Genomic DNA, 23073 nt, shown 5'->3' on the forward strand with positions numbered 1-23073 from the left:
AGCAACCAGGATGATGAGGGGACTGGAGGCTAAAACTTATGAAGAACAGTTGCAGGAACTGGACATGGCTAGTCTAGTGAAGAGAAGGACCAGGGAAGATAGGATAGCAGTCTTCAAATACTTGAGGGGCTGCCACAGAAAGGAGGGGGTCAAGCTATTCTCCAAAGCACCTGAAGTCCAGAGAACAATGGAGGGAAACTGAAGAGATTCAACCTAGAAATAAGAAGAAATTTCAACAGTGAGAACAATCAACCCATGGAACAGAAGTTGCCTTCAGAAGTTGTGGGAGCTTCATCACTGGAGGATTTCAAGAAGAGACTGGACTGCCTACCGTCTGTCAGAAATGGTGTAAGATCTCCTGCTTGGGCAGGGAGTTGGACTAGATGACCTACAAGGTCCCTTCCAACTCTGTTAATCTGTTGTATTGACTACCTGTATTCAATGCGCCGCATCTTGGTGAAACAAGCATTCAGGGGCTTGGCCAAAGGCAAGAAGAAAAAAATGGTGAGGTCATCTCTCTTATCAATCTATGTCAAGATTACCACTCAAGTCCAAAGGACGCATTAAAGCGCATTAAATAACTGTGCTAGCTGTGCAAAAAACAACAACCCGTGAGGTGAAGGAAGAATTATTTGGAAATGCAGTCAGCAAGTTAAAAGAACGGAAACTCCTGGTGGCTTCACTGCATTATCACAACCCATCCAAATAACTCAATAAATAAATCAAGATATAATACGACAATCAATGCAAGTATATTTCACAAAGCCACCACAGATCTACCGTAAAGCGCTCCTTCAATTACATTTATTAAAAAAAAAAAAAAAAAGCCCTTTGCCGTTTTTGCTTTCAATAATGGAAGCATACAATATAGTACGTAAATACGCCCCCACAAGCAAATAGCCTCCAGTAAATATCGGCTCGGCTAATGCAGAAGACCTGGCATTTTAATGAAGGTTTCATCTGAAAGGTTGAGATTTTCAAAGGCAAATCTGTGGCATGCCGATTCGAAAAATAACTTTCATTTGGTGTTAGGGCCTATCGGTCGCATTCGCTTAAACAGTTCGACCGGTTTCCCATTTTAAAAAAATAATAAGTCAACAAACACACAGAAAAGACACTTCCAGTATTATAATTGTTGTAGTGGTGGTTCAGTTGTTAAGTTGTGTCGGACTTTTCGCAACCCCCATGGACCGTAGCATGCCAGCCCCCATTTGATACAGGTAGTCTTCAGCTTATGACCACAACTGAGCCCAAAATGTATGTTGTTAAGTGAGAGATTTGTTAAGTGAGCCTTGTCCCAATTTAACGGCTTTTCTCACTTCATTTGTTAAGTCAATCTCTGTAGTTGTTAAATTAGTAACACAGTTGTGAAGTGAATCGGATTTCCCCCTTGACTTGGCTTGTCAGGAGGTTTCAACCGTCATAAATGTGGATCAGTTGTTCAAGCATCCAAATATAAATCATGTGGCCGTGGGGATGCTGCAACGGTGAAAAGCCTGCTTTTCAGTCCCTTTGCAATCAGCGGACGAGATCAATACAATACAATAGCAGAGTGGGAAGGGACCTTGGAGGTCTTCTAGTCCAACCCCTGCCTAGGCAGAAACCCTATACTGTTCCAGACAAATGGCTATCCAACATCTTCTTAAGGACTTCCAGTGTTGGGGCATTCACAACTTCTGCAGGCAACTTCTGTTCCATTGGTTCTCACTGTAGGGAAATTTCTCCTTAGTTCTAAGTTGCTTCTCTCCTTGATTAGTTTCCACTCATTGCTTCTTGTTCTACCCTCAGGTGCTTTGGAGAATAGCTTGACTCCCTCTTCTTTGTGGCAACCCCTGAGATATTGGAAGACTGCTATCATGTCTCCCCTGGTCCTTCTTTTCATTAAACTAGACATGCCCATCCTTCGATGACATTTCATGTCCAGCTACAGAGAGAAACTGACACCTATTGGTAACTTTCAGATTATCCCAAACGGATTCCTGTGATTTTTCCCCCCTCCTCCTCTTTGAAAGCAAGCTGCTTCCAGTTTTACAGCGGGCGCACGGAAATGTTGCAACACAGAGACTAAGTCAATCCAAGGCATGTCTTCTCTCGCCGCCCCCCCTACACACCCCCACCAAACCTTCCACCCCACCACAGTAAATTCTGAGCATACTTAGCTGCAGCTTTCCTTTTAAGGTCAAAACCTTAAGCTTGGGATCCCAGCATCTTTTAGTGCAGTGGGAGCCTATCAGTAAACAAACATACATCAAGGCCAGCCGAGCTGGACCTTTTCAAGAAGGTTAGAAGGAGATGCGACTGAACATCTGGGGCAAAAGGCAGATATATATATATATATATTTGCTGCTTCTTTGAAGACAGTTGGCATTTGGGGGGACTTTTGGCCTCTGAACTGGGCTACTCACTCTCTTCCTACGGAAGTCGAAAAGAGCATGTGAAAGTTGACAGCCCCATTTCTTGTTTATAAATGGATAGCCTACTCTCCCACTCGGCCTGCAAGTCTTCCCTAGCAGAAATAAAATAGGAATTTCAGATAGTTTTGATAGCAATAGCACTTAGGCTTAAGATACCACTTCACAGTGCTTTACAGTCCTCTCTAAGCAGTTTTTACAGCGTCAGCCTCTTTCCCCAAAAAAATCTGGGTCCTCATTTTACCCACCTCAGAAGGATGAGTCAACCTTGAGTCAGTCAGAATCGAACTCCTGATAGTGGGCAGAGTTTGCCAACAATCGCAATAGCACTTAGACTTATATACCATTTCACAGTGCTTTACAGCCCTCTTTAAGTGGTTTACAGAGTCAGCTTGTTGTCCCCAACAATCTGGGTCCTCCAAACCCACCTCGGAAGGATGCAAGTCTGAGTCAACCTTGAGCCTGGTGAGATTCGAACTGCCAAAGTGCAGGCAGCCGCCAGTCAGCAGAAGCAGCCCTGCAGTACTGCACTCTAACCACTGCGCCACCACAGCTCTACACCTACACTCAAGGTGTAGCTAGGGTTGCTCTTCTAGAACAGTGTTTCCCAATCTTGGCGAATTTAAGGTGAGTGGACTTCAAGTCCCAGAATTCTCAGCAATGAGGAATTCTGGGAGTTGAAGTCCATATAGCTGGAAATGGTCGGAGTTAGGAAACCCTGTTCTAGAGAAAAAAATTGAAGGCCCGCTTTATCTAAGGTTATCCTTTCCACGGGCAACAATTCCAAATTACTGATGACTGAGTAGGGGGAAGAAGGACAGACCCTTCAAAGTATCTTCCAAGCACTTATTTTGCTTCCATGTGTAGAAAATCACCTCAGAGGACATTTTTCGGGGGGGTAAACCAGGAAATTGGTGCAGACACTGAGCACCAATCTCTGGGCATGTGCTCAATGATATTTCGTGCTTTTAATATTTAGTTTCCTAGAACCCGCATTTTGGATACAACAGACATCAACATTCTCTCCCCTTCAAAAAAAGTTCATCCCTCAAGCCGGAATTCCATCATAGAGAATGGTGAAAACATACTGATTAGAAATGTAATATCCAGTGATTTCAAAAATCCCACATCAACCTTTAGTGCACCTATATTCTGGGAAAATACTGTACAGGTAGTCCTCAGCATACGACAACAGTTAGACTTAGATTTAGAATAACTTCTTTGTCACTTTAAATGTAAACTAATCGGTATGCATTAAAGTGAAATTTTGTTGCACACAGCTCTCCAAGAGTCACCACCTCCAATATACACTACATAAACATGACAAATACACACACACACAAACACACACACTGGTCTTGTTGTATTCGGGTCTTTTCCCGTGAAGATTGAGATTGTCTTGGCAACGTTTCGGCGAGGTCTCACTTGCCATCTTCAGGCTGGTGTTTTTGGCTTAAAGCGTGGCCAGAGCTGCCGTCTTTCTATAAATCTTGGTGGGAGTGTGTGGAGTGCTGGCTTTGTTTCAGTAAGTGGATTGATTGGATGTGTGGCTGTATCATGATTGGTAGATTGGTGCTGATTGGTGCTGGCTGTGTGTCTATTGTTGTTTCGTGTTGTAACGGCCTGGTTGGTGGGTGGGGTTCGTTTGCTGACTAGGGCTGGTTTCCAGATGTCTGGTAGGCGGGAGGTATTGTCACGTTTATTCATGTTGTGGGGGTGTTTCTCTATTTCGATAGCTTCCATAATTATTCTCTTGTTGAAGTGTTCAGTTTTGGAGATTAATTTGGTTCCTTCAAAATTAATTTCATGTCCTGTAGCTTTAAGGTGCCGGAAAAGGAAGGAAGTTTTTTCTTCTTTTCTGACTGCCTTCTTGTGTTCCGCGATGCGTGCATTTATTCTCCTGTTCATTTGTCCTATGTATGTTGCAGGGCAGATTTTGCATGGTATTTCGTAGATTCCTTAGTTTTCTTGTCTTTGGGGTTTCTTAAGATGTTGGCTATTTTTTGGTCAGTGTTGAAGGCTGTCTTGATATTGTGCTTGTGGAGAATGTTGCTGATTTTGTCTGTGGTGCCTTTGATGTAAGGAAGGAGGGCGATGCTGTTGTCCTGTTCTGCGTCTCAGTTCTTGGGGGGAGTCTCCACGTTTGGTTGAAGTTGCTGGAGGCGTTCCAGAGCTATGCTCAAACGTACACACACAGCCATTTACATAGATATAGATATAAATAAAAATATGCATATATCCACATACATATGACACAGAGAACTGAACCCCAAAGTTCCGTTGCCAAGCAGGGCAGTTGTTAAGTGAGTCACACCCCATTTTACGACTTTTTGCCACAACAGTGAAGCAAACCACTCTGGTTGTTAAGTGAATCATTCAGTCGTTAAGGAAACCTGGCATCCCCTTTCGCTTTGCTTGCCAGGAGTTTTCTAGGAAGGTTGCAAATGACACTCCCAGGACTCTGAGATGCGACAACCATCGTGAATACATGCTGGTTGCCAAGGGTCCAAACTTTGATTAAATGACCGTGGTTATCTCAAGGTTACCTTGGGACTAGAATTCTTCCTCTCCTGGCTTCTAGCCTGGTGCCTTAACCAAACTGCCTCTCTAATACTATTGATCACACAGGTGGTCCTTGACTTACAACAGTTCATTTAGCGACCAAAGTCACAACGGCACTGAAAAATGTGACTTCTAATCGTTTCTCACAGTTACGGCCTTTGTAGCGGTTCCGTAATCACGTGATCAAAATTCAAACGCTTGCCAATTGGTTCATATTTGTGACGGTCAGTCTCCTAAGGTCATGTGATCCCCTTTTGCGACCGTCTCACAGGCAAAGTCAATGAGGAAGCCGGACTCACTTAACAACCCAGGTTACTAACTTATCAACTGCTACGATTCCCTTAGGAACTATGGAAAGAAAGGTTGTAAAATGGGGCAAAGCAAAACTCACTTAAATGTCTCACTTAACAACAGAAATTTGGGGCTCAGTTGCGAACGTAAGTCGAGGACTACCTGTAGTATGGAAGTCAATGAGAAATAATTTCGGACACTTACTTGTGACAAAGAATTTTTTAGTGAAAGTGCAGCTGTCGAAGGCAGCAATCTTCTCTTGCAAGACAACAACAAGAATCCTGAAAATACACAAACACACATTTGTGCAAAGTAAAGAATGGTGCTCTAAAACTGTGCTTCCAATTTCGCCCCTTTTGATCACCAAAGAGATCCATGCAGGTAAATCATTTACAACAGAACCCGGAGTGAAGGAATACACCTTGTGTGGGAAGAGGATCATAAGAAAAACTGTGTCTATGATTAGGGATATGGTACGCGCACATGTCTTTCTGTTTGCATGCATGTGTAGTATCCATTTGTACATAGGTTTATTTTTATGTGTTTGTTTTGAAGAGGAAAATATGTTCTTACTTGGATATCACTTCCGGAATTTGTGAAGAAGAAGAAATGAAACTTGGGATTTTGGTTATGTTGATTAGAAAGATTCGGTGTTATAAAAATGGCTAGTTATATATTAATGTGTGAAAGGAAAAAGTTGAGGCTGGAGTGTGTTTCTCTTGGACTGTGCTAGGGAGAGTTGGAAGTCAATGCCCCCTTTTCTTTCTTTTTCTCTTTCCCCTTTCATCTCTCACACCCCTTTCCCTGCTCCCTTTCCCTCCCTTAATTTCCTTTTCTTTCTTTCTTTCTTTCTTTCTTTCTTTTTTTGTATTTCATATTTTATATAATAAAATAAAAATGATATTTGGAAGTATTTGTGGGTTTAGATGCACAGGAAGTTGAGAAGAGAACGATGCCTTATTTCCATCTTAAGAAAAACCATCCACATTACACAAAGTACTTCAACGTGATATTTCGGTATATTGGCTACCACTGCAGTTTTTGTAAGCTGCCTAAAACAACCAAGATTAAATTTGACAGAAGTTGTTTGATTGCTTTTTTTTTAGAGGGGGTTACTGCAGTTTATTAAGCAGAATTTTAGTTTACATGGGGAAAATAAAACTAGTTTTTACCACGGATAATTTGCTTTAACTTAATTCTGGGCAACTTTTACTATATTTATAAATAAAACCATAAATAAAACTATGCAGTTGAAATATGTTGTAACTTTAAATGAGTATTTCTAAGGCACGGAAAGGAAAAGGTGGGATAGAAATGTTTGTTAATTTTAAATTAAAAAATATAACAAAATAATACCAACCACTCTTTAGCTCTTTCTTCTTTTCTTTCTTTCTTTCTTTCTCTCTCTCTTTCTTTCTGCTTTCATTTTTTCCTTCTATCCACATTTTTATGTTCTTTCCTTTCTTCCTTCCTTCTATCCATTTTTCCTTTTCTATATCTTCCTCCCTCCCTCCCTTTCTTTTTCTTTTTTCTTCCTTCCTTCCTTCCGTTTTATTTCCTTCTCTCTATATTCCTTCTTTTCCTTCTCTTTCTCCCTTTCTCCGTTCCTTCCTTCTATCCACCTTCCTTCCTTTTTCTTTCATTCTCTCTATATTCCTTCTTTTTGTTCTTCGTTCTTTCCTTTTTTCCTTCTGTCCACCTTCCTTCCTTCCCTTTTATTCCTTCTTTCGTACCCTACTCCGTGGTCTTGAACAATAAGGATCAGCAAAGTTGTATGTCATAGGTAGCCAACAGCAGATTCGACAGAGTGAAATTTTCAGATGTGTAGCATGACAGGTTTTCAATATTCATGAAAAGGGAAACAATTAGGGCACCAAGGAAGGCGGGGAAGGGTGTGTGTGTGGAGTGAGATTGTACCTTGTTAACAAAACTGGCATTATAACTCATGTAATTTTTTTAAAACACTCATTTGCCCCAGCAATTCAGATTGAAAATCCATCAAAAGCACCTAGTATATTAATCTGAAAAGTGTTTCATCCTCGAAAATAATCATATTGCTGTTTTTTTATTGCAAATCTGCTGGGCCTAATAGCCAGCCCTTATTTGCTAAAAGTGTTTTCCCTTGCTTTGACCTCCGCTGCCTTCCATACAATGGAATTAAGAGGAGGAGGGGGGGGGGGGGAAATCACTTTATATAATTACCAGGACATGAAATACAAAGACAAAAATGTACCTAACAAAATCTCAAGAAGGGGGGGGGCGAGAGAGACAATGGGGAGCTAGGTTTGAGGGGTTCTCTGAAGAAGAGATCCTCCTTTTCACCACTGAGAATACGGATCTCGTTTATATACACAGTCCTTCAAGCTATCTATTTCCCTTTGGCTCTTTAGAGAATTTCTCAGGAGAAAATTGTTTCCGGAAACGGCTTTATAACAGAAGCAGGCTATTCACTCTTTTGAGTTCATAATATCTGCCCTCAAGCCATCTTTCTCAATGCTGAGGCAGAAGGGGACTCTTCCCATCATTCCCAACCTGATCCTTTAAACCCGAATGGCCAAGGAGATATTTTCCAAAGAAAAGATCTGCATAAGGACGCGCCTGGGATTTAAAGCGTGTTGTGCATCTCTCAAATATGCCCCTTATTACAAACTTAAATCTGTTCCCTTTAGGCCAGGAGTCCCCAAACTTGGCAACTTTAAGACTGGTTGACTTCCACACCTAGAATTCTCCAGCCAGTATACTGAGGTCAATCAATCAGAATAGAGCTGGAAGGGACCCTGGAGGTCTTCTAGTACAGTCCCCTGCTCAAACATACTATACTATTTCAGATAAGTGGCTTCTAGTTTCTTCTTAAAAACCTCCAGTGATGGAGCACCCACAACTTCTGGTGGCAAGCTGTTCCACTGGTTAATTGTCCTCACTGTTAGGAAGTTTCTCCTTAATTCCAGGTTGCCTCACTCCTTTATTAGTTTCTGCCAATTGTTTCTTGTCCTGCCTTCTGATGCTTGGAAAATAAGTTGGCCCCTCTATTCTGTGGCAGCCCCTCAAATATTGGCACCATCATGTCATCCCAAGTCCTTCTTTTCTCTAGACTGGCCATACCCAAATTCCTGCAACCATTCTTCATATGTTTTAATCTCCAGGCTTTTAATCACCTTAGTTGGTCTTCTTTGCACTTTCCCCACAGTCTTTTTGAGATGAGAAGCTGTCCCCCCACCCCACCCCCACCCTCCTTTCCATTTAATAGCAGTAGACTTATAGCAATAGCAGTAGACTTATATACCGCTTCATAGGCCTTCAGGCCTCTCTAAGCGGTTTACAGAGAGTCAGCATATTGCCCCCAACAATCTGGGTCCTCATTTTACCCACCTCGGAAGGATGGAAGGCTGAGTCAACCCTGAGCCGGTGAGATTTGAACCGCTGACCTGCTGATCTAGCAGTAGCCTGCAGTGCTGCATTTAACCACTGCGCCACCTTTAAATAGATGTATGCATTAAAACAAGCCATTCAGGGCCTTTTGTTTCAGCAGTAGCTGCCGAATCTTCCAGCCCCATTCAACCCAGGTAGTTGAAACAACATGAAGTGACTGCAGTCAAGGCCGAGAGCTTTAGAAACACTGGATGGGGAAGGTTATTTGGAGATCAAAAGGGATTTTTACCTTCTGTTGCAGTGGAGATCATAAATAGGTGTTTTGAACTGCACAGATTTGACTACTTCCCCTGTTCTCAAAGAATGGAGATCCACGCAGCAGTAAGGAGCGCTGGTGCTGAAAGAGAAACCAAGGAAATTTAGATCTGCTGTTTTCTACTTAAATAGCTTGCAGTCAAAAGGCTTTCTGGGAGTTACTAAATTGATAGACAGGATCAGAAGGAGAAAGCAAAAGGCAATAATCTGAAATAAATGATTAAAAATAGAGATTAAAACATTCTGTTAGGTATAAATATAATATATTTTTCTATATACCTCCAATAGACCGATTAGATCCCACAGATTAGGCCTCCTCCGAATTCCTTCCGCCGGCCAATGCCGGTACCGACTGGCGATGCCAATGCCAATGCCGACTGGCGACTACCCGGAGGAGAGCCTTCTCTGTGGCTGCTCCAATCCTCTGGAACGAGCTCCCCGTGGAGATTCGAACCCTCACCACCCTCCAGGCCTTCCGCAAAGCCCTTAAAACCTGGCTGTTCCGACAGGCCTGGGGCTAAAGAGCTGTTCCCCCCCCCCCCGTCTCGAATGGTATGACTGTTGTGTGTTTTTAAATTATGTATTGCTATGTTTCGTCTCTTTTTTTTTCTGTCTGTACCCCCCTTCCCTGATTTGAATTGTGAGCCGCCCTGAGTCCCCTTTTGGAAAAGGGCGGCATATAAATGAAATCAAATCAAATCAAATCAAATCAAATAATATGGAAAAATATAATAAGGGAAATTTGTATGTAATATTGCATTTTTGACGGCAGTAAGAATTATATTTGCATAGTATTGGAAAAATGAGGAAACCCCAAGAGAAAATGTAATTTAAAAAATATTAGATTGTGCAGAGATAGATAGATTGACATTAAAGATAAAAGAGAAGGAAGATACAGAATACTTTCAAGTATGGGATTCGTTTTATAAATGGCTGGATAATAGAAGTAGAAATCAGGAGCTGGGAAAGCATTAATATGTAAGCAATTGACCCAGACAATGCACTATTCACAAAGTACTTATCTATATTAAATGAAAATGTACAAATAAAGATTTTTTAAAAAGAGATTAAAACTGTCACCCTAGAAACACTAGCGCAAAGTAACAACCATGAATTTAAAAATGGCCTACTTACAATCACAACTAAGTCCAAAATTTCTGTGCTAAGCAAGGCAATTGTTAAGTGAGTTTTGTCCTATTTTACAACTATTCCTGCCACAGTTGTTAAGTGAACCGCTACAGTTGTTAAGCTAGTAACCCTGTTAAGTAAATCTGCTTTCCACGTTGACTTTGTCAGTGAGAAGATCACGAAAGGTAGTCACGTGACCCCAGGACATGGCAACCATCAGAAATACATGCCAGTCTCTAAGCCTTTGAATTTTGACCACGTGTCCACGGGAATGCTGCAACAGTCGCTAGTATGAAAAATAATCATACGTCTTTTTTCCCCCCAGTGGTGTTGTAACTTCAGTCACTAAACGAATGGTTGTAAGTCAAGGACTTCCTGTACTTAAAAGGGTGAAGGCAGAAGGGATCAGAGGTGGGATTCAGCAGGTTCTGGCCGGTTCTGGAGAAGCAGTAACGGAACTTTTGAGTAGTTCGGAGAACCGGTAAATACCACCTCTGGCTGGCCCCGCCCCCATCTATTCTCCGCCTCCCAAGTCCCAGCTGATCAGGAGGAAATAGAGATTTTTGCAGTATCCTTCCTCTGCCACACCCATCAAGCCACACCCACCAAGCCACGCCCACAGGACCAGTAGTAAAAGTTTTTGAATCCCACCACTGCAAGAGATTATTAGGAAAACTGGGGAACACCAATGGCTTTTCTGGACTCCAAGGAGATCACAGAAGGGCGTTCAAGGTAAATGTTTGGGGTGATGTTATGCCAATTATTAGGACTGGCCATTAATGGAGAAACTGGGTGCCAAAGAGCCAATCTTCTTTTATAGCTTGTGAAATGAGGAAGAAAGACAGGCCGTTTATGTTCATGCAACATAATTCTCAAGGAAAAGAGAGTCCTGGAGAGGAAATGACTTTGCTCGGTTTTCCTTTAAAATATCCACAGAGGTTTCCTTTTTAAAAAAAAATAATAATTTTAATAGAACGTTTTAATCTTTAAAACCAGAAAGAAAAACACCACAAAAACAAACAAAACACAAAACATACATAATATAGTTTGACTCCCTCTTCTTTGTGGCAACCCCTGAGATATTGGAAGACTGCTATCATGTCTCCCCTAGTCCTTCTTTTCATTAAACTAGACCTACCCAGTTCCTGCAACCGTTCTTCATATGTTTTAGCCTCCAGTCCCCTAATCCTCTTTCTTGCTCTTCTCTGCACTCTTTCTAGAGTCTCCACATCTTTTCTACATCGTGGTGACCAAAACTGGATGCCGTATTCCAAGTGTGGCCTTACCAAGGCCTTATAAAGTGGTATTAACCCTTCACGGGATCTTGATTCTATCCCTCTCTTTATGCAGCCTAGAACTGTGTTGGCTTTTTTGGCAGCTGCTGCACACGGCTGGCTCCTATTTAAATGGTTGTCCACTAGGACTCCAAGATCCCTTTCACAGTTACTACTAGTGAGCAAGGTACCACCTATACTGTACCTGTGCATTTCATTTTTCTTGCCTAAATGTAGAACCTGACTTTTTTGTGAAAATCCAGCTTTCTTTCAACAGAAGGGGGCGAAAAAGATGGCGGCGGATGTGTTTTGCAAGCCAGGGAGGAAAAGAAGCTTTGATGTGGCAATTCGCAGGACACCTATTTCCTCCTCCTCTCCTCTTGGAAAGTTTGGCCATTTCTAGGCTCCGCCCGCACTAAAAGTGGCAGAGAATGAGCAGCTGTGTCAATACATCCCAAGAAACATCAAAAAGAAGGGATTCACTAGAGCTAGCTGTAGACAAATGGGAGATTAGGGCAAAAACCTGCCCTTTCAAGCTTTCTAAAAATACGCTGGAAGAGATAATTGCAGATCTATCTCAGCGCAAAGTAAAACAAAAACTGGGGAAAAGTTTAGGAAAGACGCATGTTCTGGGTATGAAATTTAGCTGGTGTTTTTTTTAAAAAAATTATGAAAACTGTGTCCTGTGTCATCTCAAAAAATTACAGGTAAGTCCTTGACATACAACCGTTCGTTTAGTGACTGCTCGAATTTACAACAGCCCTGAAAAAAGTGACCTACGACACTTTTTCACACTTACAAGCTGTTCTCACCGAGGCTTCCCCAAAAAGCACAAAGCAGATTCCTGGTCTTGACAAAACCCCTTTTATTAAACGAATGCGAATTCCTCTCGTTCACATTCAGCCAAGCCCTGGCAAACAATCTTTCAAAGGTGAATTTATGGCCACAGACCTTATCTAGCTTGGAAAGCTACCATGTAAATATTTTCCAAACGCAGTGCTGTGCAAGAAAAGACTGGGCACAGAGTCTCTGAGATTCACGGACAGATCTTCACATTCCTGAAACGACGGAACGAAGGAATTGTTTCCTGCAAAAGCCCACTCCTAGTTCGCTCCTCTTTTATTTCCTCTGGGAGGGGCCATTCAACGTCCACATGTGGCTTTACTCCAAAGTCGACCCCTCTTCTTTAGCTGTTCTCTTTGTCTGGCCACTCTGCGCATGCGCACACTAGGAACAGGCTCCAGCTGTTCCTCTGCCTCACTGCTGTCTAGCTTCGAAGGCAGCTGAGAACTGCCAGACAGCCTTGGCCCTATCTCTGCCTCTGATGCAGAGCCCTTCCCCAGCCTCCAGGACTGGCCCATGTTCCTCCCCAGCCTCCTCACTGTCCAACTCTTCTGCCAACTCCGCTGGCCGCTGGTGGGCCACAACACAAGCACTGTAGCATCCTGTAACTTTGAATGGTCACTAAATGAACTGTTTTATGAGCTGGAGAAGCTTCTTGGATGAGAAGCGAAAGGTCTTCAAAGAAAAACAAGAAAGTCCAGTTGCTTCTTGAAAAAAGCACCTCCATTGGGCTACCTATATTCCACCTGAGCACAAGGCAGCAAAAGATGGGAATTAGGGCCACTACATCCCTCCCTCTATGGCAGACACTGACTTTAACTCATTTTATGGCGGGTTTCTAACGTTTTTCACAAATCCAAGGGCGGGTTTCCCTACTGTGGACATGATGTTTCAAACATTAGTCTTAAAGCTTTTGACCGCTGCTCTCCTTTAATTCTGTACCTGACTCTTCGCCCTGGCAGAAATATTTCAATTAAAAGGCTGCTGGTTTCAAAGTAGCCCCCAGAAGCCCTTTCAATTGCTTTGGGTGGTTGTTGTTGTTGTTGCTGTTGTAGCTTTTTGGTGTTTGGCTGGTCTTGTTTTTATTGTTCTCATTGTGAGGTCTGTGCCGTGGATGCTTTAGTTGTTTCTCAAGAGTCTTTTTGATTGCGTCAAGGGTGAAATGTGTTGGGTAAAGTGAATAAATAGTGCTCTGTTATGTTGATGGCTTTGCTCTTGGGTTCTAATGAGATTCCTGTCCTTCTTGAAGGCTAGAGAGGAGGACACAAAAGGCTGGGAGAGTCATTGAGGAATCATGTGCATGGGAGTGGCTCCATCGCCTGGAGGAGTGGATGATGGGAACAGTAGTACCATTGAGTTAGAGCTCCTATGTAAGGGGGGGTGGGTGCCTCAATTGCCTGGGGGAGTGGATGATGAGATCAGTGGTACCATTCAGGCAGAGCCCATCCGCAAGTCCTTCCTCCTGGTATCCGTCAGTGAATAATTCAGTCCACAAACTCATTTCTTGGCTCATCTTGGGGTGAAACCAAACACAAAAGATGGTTACTGCATTTCCCTTTTCTTTTTCTTTCCTTCCATTTCAGCGAGATTTTTATACTGAGTTCCATGGTGCCATCCACACCTCTTCTCTCTTCCCCCACCACTTCCCCATCGGCCACCTTTGCTTCCTAACATATTGTTGTTGTTAGTTGCGAAGTCGTGTCCGATCCATTGTGACTCCATGGACCACGTTCCTCCAGGCCCTCCTGTCCTCTGCCACCCTCTGGAGTCCACTGAAGCTCACGCCAACTGATTCGGTGACTCCATCCAGCCCCCTCATTCTCTGCCATCCCTTTTCTTCTTCTTTTGCCCTCCATCGTTCCCAGCATGAGGCTCTTCTCCAGGGAGTCCTTCCTTCTCATTAGGTGGCCAAAGTCTTTGAGTCTCCTCTTCAGGATCTGGCCTTCTAAAGAGCAGTCAGGGTGGATCTCCTCTAGAACTGACCGGTTGGATGGCCTTGCAGTCCAGGGGACTCAACGCAAGAGTCTTTTCCAGCACCGGAGTTCAAAGGCCTCCATTCTTTGGCACTCAGCCTTCCTTATTTCCCAACCTTCACAGCCATCCATTGCAACTGGGAAAACCAGAGCCTTGACTAGATGCACTTTTGTTGGCAGGGGGATGTCTCTGCTTTTTAATATGCTGTCTAGATTTGCAATAGCTTTCCTCCCCAGGAGCAAGTGTCTTTTAATACAGTAATTTAAATGGCAGATGGTGCCAGGAGCAATCCGGAGTGCCTATTTTATTTTTTTTATTCATGTAAATTTAAGATGCTCTGTTTTGGGAAGCCGTTATGCATTTTCTTTTTAAAGTTTGAGTTCATCTGGAAAACCTTGCAACAACAGAGTTCAAGTTCAAAGCCAAAGCTTTTAAAGCCAACAGCATCCATCTTCTGGCTACGGGGACGGATCGACGAAAAGGTAGGTTTGACCATGTTGCAGAGTAGTTAAAATCCTCAGAGGACTCATTCTTTTTGGAAGGAGGGGAGGGGGGTAAATATGAAAAATATATAGACCATATTAGAAGCCAGGATTTGTTTTTCCTAGCGGTAAATGCACAATAAGCATGCACGGCCCTCGAGGGAGCAATTTAGCTAACTCAGGAAGTTGAGCTCACGTCTCTGCGGGAGGATTGACAATAGAGTTGTGGTTCGGCACGGAATGGGATACCCAGATGAGCATCCCTACCAAGATTCTGATAGGACGAGAGCAAAAGGGCCGATATAACGGAACCCGGAGCCAACCAATCAGAAAAAGGATGGCAGTTCATCCTATAAACAAACAAACAAATAAACAAATAGACCACCAAAAAGCCCTGGAAGAAACCTCTACTTAAAATCCTAGACAAGATCCAAACAACAATTCTTAAACAAACAAGAGAGAAAGATGGGCAACCACAGGCCACGGCTTAATAGGAAGTTACAAGGCAGCTGAAAAGGTTTGGAGCTCCTCTCGAAAGATTTCCATTTCCAGCCAAACTTTTACCCCGCAAGCAGAGAAGGCAAAAGGCAGCAATTTAGCAGCGCCAGTTTCGAGATCTTTTGGGGATCCAGCTGGCCCAGTTCTCACACATTCAATCTTTAGAATAGAATAGAATAGAATAACAGAGTCGGAAGGGACCTTGGAGGTCTTCTAGTCCAACCCTCTGCTCAGGCAGGAAACCCTCTTAGACCACTTCAGACCAATGGTTGTCCAGTCTCTTCTTCGAAACTTCCAGGGTTGGACCAAAAAGTGCTTTTTTTCAAGAGGCAACTGGACTTTCTGGTTGTTCTTTGAAGACGTTTCCCTTCTCCTCCAAGAAGCTTCTTCAGTTATGGCTGAATGGTGGGGAATGGAAGCATTTATACTCCTTGCAGGCAGCTGGTCATTTGCATTATTTTTAGAGAGTCTCTGAGGCCACCTGGAGGTTTATCTGTGTCCTCAGGGTCACCTGAGTGGGGCAAATGAGTGTGGAGCCTTGTTGGAACTGCTGAAAGGACAGCATTGTAGACTGGAGATAGATGGTGTCATCTCCCTCCCCTCTGTTGAGAGAGGGCTGTTCAATTTTGACACAGATGGCCTCTTTGACCCCCCCCCCCCTTTCATATGGAGTTCCAGTGTTGGAGCATCTACAACTTCTGGAGGCAAGTCGTTAATTCTGATTAATTCTGCCAAAAGCTACAAATCAATTTTTTTTTTAATGATTCTTTTACTCCCTCCATTATTTCTGGTCAGAAAGAATTGAGAAATTCATTCGAAAAGAGAGGTAGTCCTCGGGTTATGACCACAACGGAGCCCAAAATTTCTGTTGCTAAGTGAAATATGTGTTAAGTGAGCTTTGCCCCCTTTTACAACCTTTCTCATCACAGTCGTTAAGCGAATCACTGCAGTACTCAAGTTAGTATAACACGGCTGTTAAGTGAAGCCGGCTTCCCCGTTGACTTTGCTGGTCAGAAAATCTCCAAAGGGGAATCACGTGACACCGCCCCCCCCCTTTCCAGGACACTGGAACCGTCGTAAATGTGAGTCGGTTGCCAAGCGTCTGAACTTTGATCACGGGACTGTGGGGGTTGCAGAAATGGTCCAAAGTGTGAAGAATGGTCCTAAGTCACTGTTTTCAGTGCCGTTGCAACTTTGGTCACTAAATGAGCCATTGTAAGACGAGGACTACCTGTGCCTGGAAGATTAATACAGACTCTTGCTGGGCAAATGCAGAAAATAGTTGGGAGGAAGGGGTTTACTCCCCCCCTTGCCCCGCCCTTTTAGCTTAGGACAAAAATGAGACACCCACCCACCCACCAAAAAAGGCCCTTTTAACACTTTACGCTGGAAGCTTTTTAAAGAGCAATGTGGGAGGAGTGGAAGAAACACACACACACACACACACACACACACACACAAACTTGCAGCTGTGTCAGGAACAGCTGCCCTCCATCCTCCGAGTGCAAGGTTTGGCATAGATTCTAATTGCTTTTGCCCACTTTCAGGGCCTATCTTGGCTACAAACCGCAACATAAATATAATTATCGGTAGAGCTCCTTTTATGTTGCAACACGTATAGAGCCATTTTATCTCACACACACACACACACACACACACACACACAAAGAGCTCTTGCTGACTTCCCCAACATCTGGGCGCCCTCCTTGTGTGGGCTTCCCCAGCTCCCCCGGCCGCCAGCAATGGCCCTTCTGTCTTGGGAGTTTTGGAAGATGAAGTCGGCAGATTGTGGGGAAAGTCGCTGCGGATTCTTCAACTGTGTGCATCAAGGAAACATCTCAGGGTCCGTTTGAGTAGCCACAGCTGACCGGGTTTTACAACCCAACTGGGACACCCTGGTCTCCTCCAAAGCCTCCCTGCCATCATAGCACTTCATACGCACATGGAGCTGCCTTGGTGCAGGAAATCATTTAGTGATCGTTTGAAATTACTACATCACGATCGTTTTTCACACTTATGTCCGTTTGCTAAAGCATTTAAAGAACGGTTGCAGGAACTGGGTATGTCCAGTCTGATGAAAAGAAGGGCTAGGGGAGGCATGATAGCCGTCCTCCAATATTTGAGGGGCTGCCACAAAAACGGGGCAGTCAAGCTATTCTCCAAAGCACCTGAAAGCAGGAATAAGAAGCAACAGGTGGACACTAATCAAGGAGAGAAGCAACCTAAAACTAAGTGGAAATTTCCTGACAATTAGAACAATTAATCAGAGGAACAATTTGCCTCCAGAAGTTGTGAATGCTCCAACACCGGAAATTTTTAAGAAGAGGTTGGATGGCTGTTTGTCTGAATTGGTGTACAGTTTCCTGCCTAGGCAGGGGGTTGGACTAGAAGACCTCCAAGGTCCCTTCCAACTCTGTTGTTCTGTTTTATTCTATTCTATTCTATTCCATTCCATCCCATCCTATTCTCTATTCTATTCCATTCCATTTTCTATTCAATTCCATTTTCTATTCTATTCTATTTTCATTCCATTCTATATTCTATTCTATTCTTGTTGATATTTCTATTCTATTCATTGCTATTCTATTCTATTCTATCCCATACCATCCTATTATAGTCACAACAGCTGACCAGGCTTACAACCCAAGTGGAACACACCGTTTTTCACACTTACAACCGTTGCAGCATCCCCATAGTTGTATGATCAAAATGCAGATGGTTGGTAACTGGCTCATATTTATTATGACAGTTCCAGTCTTCCATAATTGAGGGGCTGTTACTTAAGAGGGCTGGCTTCTTCTCCAAAGTACCTGAGCGCCGGACAAGAAGTCACGGGTGGAAGACGATCAAAAAGAGAAGACATCCAGCTCGAGCAGGGGGTTGGACTAGAAGACCTCCAAGGTTCCTTCCAACCCTATTATTCCATGTTTTTTTTTTAATGTTGTATTCCATAGTCTGAATGAATATATAAACAGAGAGCACACTCCAACTTCCTTCAGGTACTGATGCTGCTACCTAGTTCGGTAATGAAACGTCTCCAAGAAAACGATGATTACGGGGACTGGAGGCTAAAATATATGAAGGACAGTTGCAGGAACTGGCTATGTCTAGTTTAATGAAAAGAAGGACCAGGGGAGACATGATAGCAGTCTTCCAATATCTCAGGGGTTGCCCCAAAGAAGAGGGAGTCAAGCTGTTCTCCAAGGCACCTGAAGGCAGGACAAGAAGCAACAGATGGAAACTAATCAAGGAGAGAAGCAACTTAGAACTGAGGAGAAATTTCCTGACAGTTAAAACAATCAATCAGTGGAACGACTTGATTCCAGAAGTTGTGAATGCTCCAATACTGGAAGTTTTTAAGAAGATGCTGGATAGCCATTTGTCTGAAGTGGTATAGGGCTTCCTCCCTAAGTGGGGGGTTGGACTAGAAGACCTCCAAGGTCCCTTTCAACTCTTTTTACTTTAGTTTTACTGTATTCTAAAAACCACCAAGCTCAGAGAGTATCAAAGCGTCCGTCCCCCCCAATCAATAATGCTCAGCAGCTTGGGAGGAATCTGGGATTGGCGGGGGGGGGGGATTCAAAAGCCTGCTCCAGTATATGACAAGGTGGGTTTTTGGCCAGTTGTGCATTTATGCAACAGCTAGCAAGGCAAGAGGAAGGAAGGAAGAGACAGTACCAATTAGAGAACAGGGAGGGGGAGGAGGAGGAGGAGGAAGCCATGCGCTCGGGCCCCCCTCTGTCATATTGATTTATCACAGCGATTCCGATGGCAGACAAAAACACACAGATGCAAACAATTACACTATTTTTGTAGGCAACAAGTGAGGTGGGTGGTAACTGAGAAAATTTTGAAAAGGGGGGGCGGCGGCAGGGGGGTTGAGGATAAGACAAGCACAATATTCCAAGGCCTTTTATTCCTCTCCTCCCTCCTCTTCTTCTCCACACACCCCCCCCACAAAGTATCCCTCACATCACACAACAAACGTTGTTGGCCACATGAGAAACTTTCCAAGGCCCGAAGGAAAGGCCTTTGATTCCAGACTCTGCTCTGGGCATTTAGCAAGGACGTAATTAGGGTAAAAAGTTCAACCGCAGTTCCATGTCTAGAGAGCTGCCAGAAATAAGATTTCCTCTCCTTCCCTGGCTTCTTATTCTTACCCGCCCGGCTGCCTCAAAAGAATGTTTTTTGTTTTTTTTTTAATAAAAAAAAAACCCAGATTGAAAACATTTGGGATCTTGGAAATGGCTGCTCTTCTAATTAACTTGATCGCATTTGCATTATTTAATAAATTAAAGGGCTCTCGAAAGGCAGGCCTTGGGCCAACGGGATGGCTCCCCTGCTGGAATAGGGATTATCACTTAGCTGTCCTTTCAGGGGGAGGGAAAGGGAGCCGGGCGTCTCTTCTGGCCGGCAGTTATGTTTTGATTTAATTCTCGGGTGTCGATGGGTAAGTGTCCAAAGGCAGCCAGAGCCTGAGAAAAAAATGCTGGATCACAGCTCAAGGCACAGAGTGGGGGCCACCTCTGCATCGTTTCGGAGGTAAAAAATGTGGATTTGGCCTAGTTTTAATTTCTGTGCATTGTTATTCTCTTGCACAGACAGGGGTGGGATTCAGCCGGTTCAAGCGAACCGGATATTAATTTTGCACCTGGTTCACCAAACCGGTAGTTGCAAGGACTGCCTCACCCCTCCCAGGAGTCTCCACGTGGCCCATTTTGGATGCCAGGTAATTAGAGGGCCCACATTTCTCGCCCCATTCCAACCGGTTCGGTTGGAACGGGGCCGGCGGCGTCCTCGTGCACGCGCACAGTGCACGCATGCGTACTAGCATCTGTGCGATGCTCCAGCTGCTCCTGGAGGATCGCGCAGGCGCTGTATGCGTCCTGCGCATGCGTGGAAGCGCAGAACTCGTCAAAACCGGGTAAGGAGCGCGGGCGGTCGGGCGGGCCCTTCGCCGTTCCCGGAAGTTACTTACTTCCGGGTTCGCTGACCAACCGGTTCGCGGGGACTGCCGCGAACCGGTTGAAACCTACCCCTGGCCCACATGGAGGCTCTGTGAAGGCAAAAAATGGGCCTCCTAGAAGTTCTGGAAGTTTGGAAACGGGCCTGTTTCTGGCCTCTGGAGCCCAGGGGAGGCTGTTTTTGCCCTCCCGGAAGCTCGAGGAAAGCCTCTGGAACCTGGGGAGGGCGAAACCCCCGCCCTGCCGTGGTGCAGGAGGCCAAGGAGGCCACACCCACCATGGCCACACCCACCAAGCAACCGGGCAGTGAATCGGTGCTAACATTTTTCAACCCCACCCCTGTTCGTAGATCTTGGTGGGAAAGGTTGGCCCTGAAAACTCCAGGATACAAGGGGAACCTGTCAAGGAAGGGTGTCCTTTTAAGACTTGTGGACTTCAGCCTCCCGGGAAAGCTAAGGGAAATCATCAAAACCATCGAAAAGTTAGAATATTTTGGACATGTGATGTGACACCCGGAAAAATATGGCATGCTTCACTTAATTCTCCAAGGAGACTGGAGGCCAACGAGGTCCAAGCAGAAGAAAAACATCATGGCTTCAAAATCTAAGGGATTCGTTTGGATCAAACTCAACAGCACTTTTTCACGCGGCTGTTGATCAAAATAGGATCGCCAACATCCGATGATGAATATATGGCACAAGAAGAAGGACTTCAACTCCCAGAATTCCCCAGCCAGCCTTTTAACCTTGGGGGGGGGGCTATGGCTGGTTGGGGGATTCTGGGAGTTGAAGTCCACAAAGTTGCCAAAGTTAGACACCCCTGCTGTATATAAAGTCTGACAAGTTTAGCTTTGTCTCCAACCGAAGAAAGAGGGGCCTGGCAGAACAAAAGCAACGCAGAAAGAAATTCAGCCCAGAGAGATTTCTCTCTCCCTTTCTCTTCCGAATAGAAATGCCACTCGGATCACGGAAGGACGTGTTTTGGACGTTGCTGTAGATTCGTCTGGTGATATTATGTTTTGGTTTCTTGCTTTCAGAGCGTCCTTGAATAAAGAACACTTTTCTGAAATGCCTCCAGCTGAAGCAATTAAAAGCAAAGAAAACACATTTTATTGGCACTTTGGGAATCCTCTCTTTCCCTCCTCATTTATTCACAAGTCATAATATTTCATAAGAAGTCAGCAGTCGAGAACGGCAGGTAAAAAGGGCTGGAATTACGACTGAGCACAGCAGCGTCTCGGGCCAATGAGACTGAAACTTAAGAACATCTTCTAGCTATGGAGGCCAATCCAACATAAGGATCCGGAGACGATAAAGAGCTATGGGGTCCTCAGAGCTTGGCAGACATTTCATGACCCAACTAGGTGACATCATCAGTGCTTTGAAGCAGTGGTGAAATCTAAAAAAGTTTCCTACCGGTTCTGTAGGGGTGGCTTGGTGGAGGTCATGGGACTGGGTGTGCGTTACTATGTAGTCATGTGACCGGAGGGGCAGTCAAAAGACAGAAATTCACTTTAACAATGTCCTCCTGGAGCAGGGGGTTGGACTAGATGACCTCCAGGTCCTTTCCAGCCCTGAGCATTGCTGTGCTCTTTCAAGGTGTCTTCTGAAGCTGCGTCGAGTGCCAGGTTTGTGGTCCTTCCACCCTCTCCTTTTTTCCCTTCCTCACTCCCTCTCTCTCTCTCTCTTTCTTTCGCAGCAACCCCTCACTACTTTTAAAAGTTCTGCGGAAGCTTTTTTTTGCTACCGTTTCGCAGAACCGAGGACAATTGTCCCTACCGGTTCGGCCGAACCGAGCCGATTTCCCCCCTGCTTGGAAGGGAGTGGAGTTTACCCTGTGTTTATATACTTGGGGCTTGCTCTGTGGGTGTTGGTGGGTGAGCTCTTGGAGGTTGCTTGATTGGGGTCGTTATTTACTGTGTGATTGTGTGTCTGAGTTGATAGCTCTTTGATTGGGGTATTGTTTACTACTTAATTGTTGTTTTTTTGTTAATCTTGGTGTGAAGCCTCTTGACACCAGACCAACAATCAAGACAACTATCAACTCAGACAAAGAAGGCTGCCATCAAGGCTGACAGGAGAAGCCCCTTGTATGTAAACAAAGAGCCAACTATTTCCTTCTATCACTGATGTTGTTATTCAGCTGGGTAATGAGATGCCTGCAAGAAAACCACCAACCACAGAGAGCACCAAGGACCTCTCAGTCCTCCTCCTCTTCTTCCTCCTCAAACCCCACTCCCTTTTGCTACTTACAATATTACCTAGTTAGCTCACAAAACATTTGCAAGAAAACCTGGAAATCTGGGAAACAGAAATGCTTGGGCACTGCTGAAGAAGAGACAAAACACAATACAATACAATAGCAGAGTTGGAAGGGACCTTGGAGGTCTTCTAGTCCAACCCCCTGCCTAGGCAGGAAACCCTATACCGTTTCAGACAAACGGCTATCCAACATCTTCTTAAAGACTTCCAGTGTTGGGGCATTCACAACTTCTGGAGGCAACTTCTGTTCCACTGGTTAATTGTCCTCACTGTCCTTAGTTCTAAGCTGCTTCTCTCCTTGATTAGTTTCCACCCATTGCTTCTTGTCCTGCCCTCAGGTGCCTTGGAGAATAGCTTGACTCCCTCTTCTTTGGGGCAGCGCCTGAGATATTGGAATACTACTATCATGTCTCCCCTAGTCCTTTTTCTAGAGAAGATACCTTTGTCTTCTCTCTACAACTTCAGGATAGAGAAAAGAGAGCACAATGCAGAATAACAGAGTTAGAAGGAACCTTGGTGGTCATCTAGTCCAACCACCTGCTCAAGCAGTGCTGAAAACCGGTTTGCGCATGCGTGCCGGCCAAGTGATCGTCGGGCGCACATGTATGCCAGAACCCAGAAGTTCGGCTTTTCTGGACTGTGGCCCTGAATGAGTGTGTGCTGCACACAGCGTTTCTATGCGACAGTGCTGGGTTTATAGG

General features: G+C 44.4%; 1 protein-coding gene across 1 annotated transcript in view; it reads right to left on the reverse strand.

Annotated features, from left to right (window-relative positions):
* Positions 1-23073, reverse strand: part of BCAS3 (BCAS3 microtubule associated cell migration factor) — a 448094-nt gene that overhangs the window by 359395 nt on the left and 65626 nt on the right. Inside the window, 2 exon segments of the mRNA XM_032216614.1 lie at positions 5469-5545; positions 8923-9030. Coding sequence (XP_032072505.1) covers positions 5469-5545; positions 8923-9030 — 185 coding nt within the window.

Source organism: Thamnophis elegans, chromosome 4, assembly GCF_009769535.1.
Source record: "Thamnophis elegans isolate rThaEle1 chromosome 4, rThaEle1.pri, whole genome shotgun sequence".
Taxonomy (NCBI): Eukaryota; Metazoa; Chordata; class Lepidosauria; order Squamata; family Colubridae; genus Thamnophis; species Thamnophis elegans.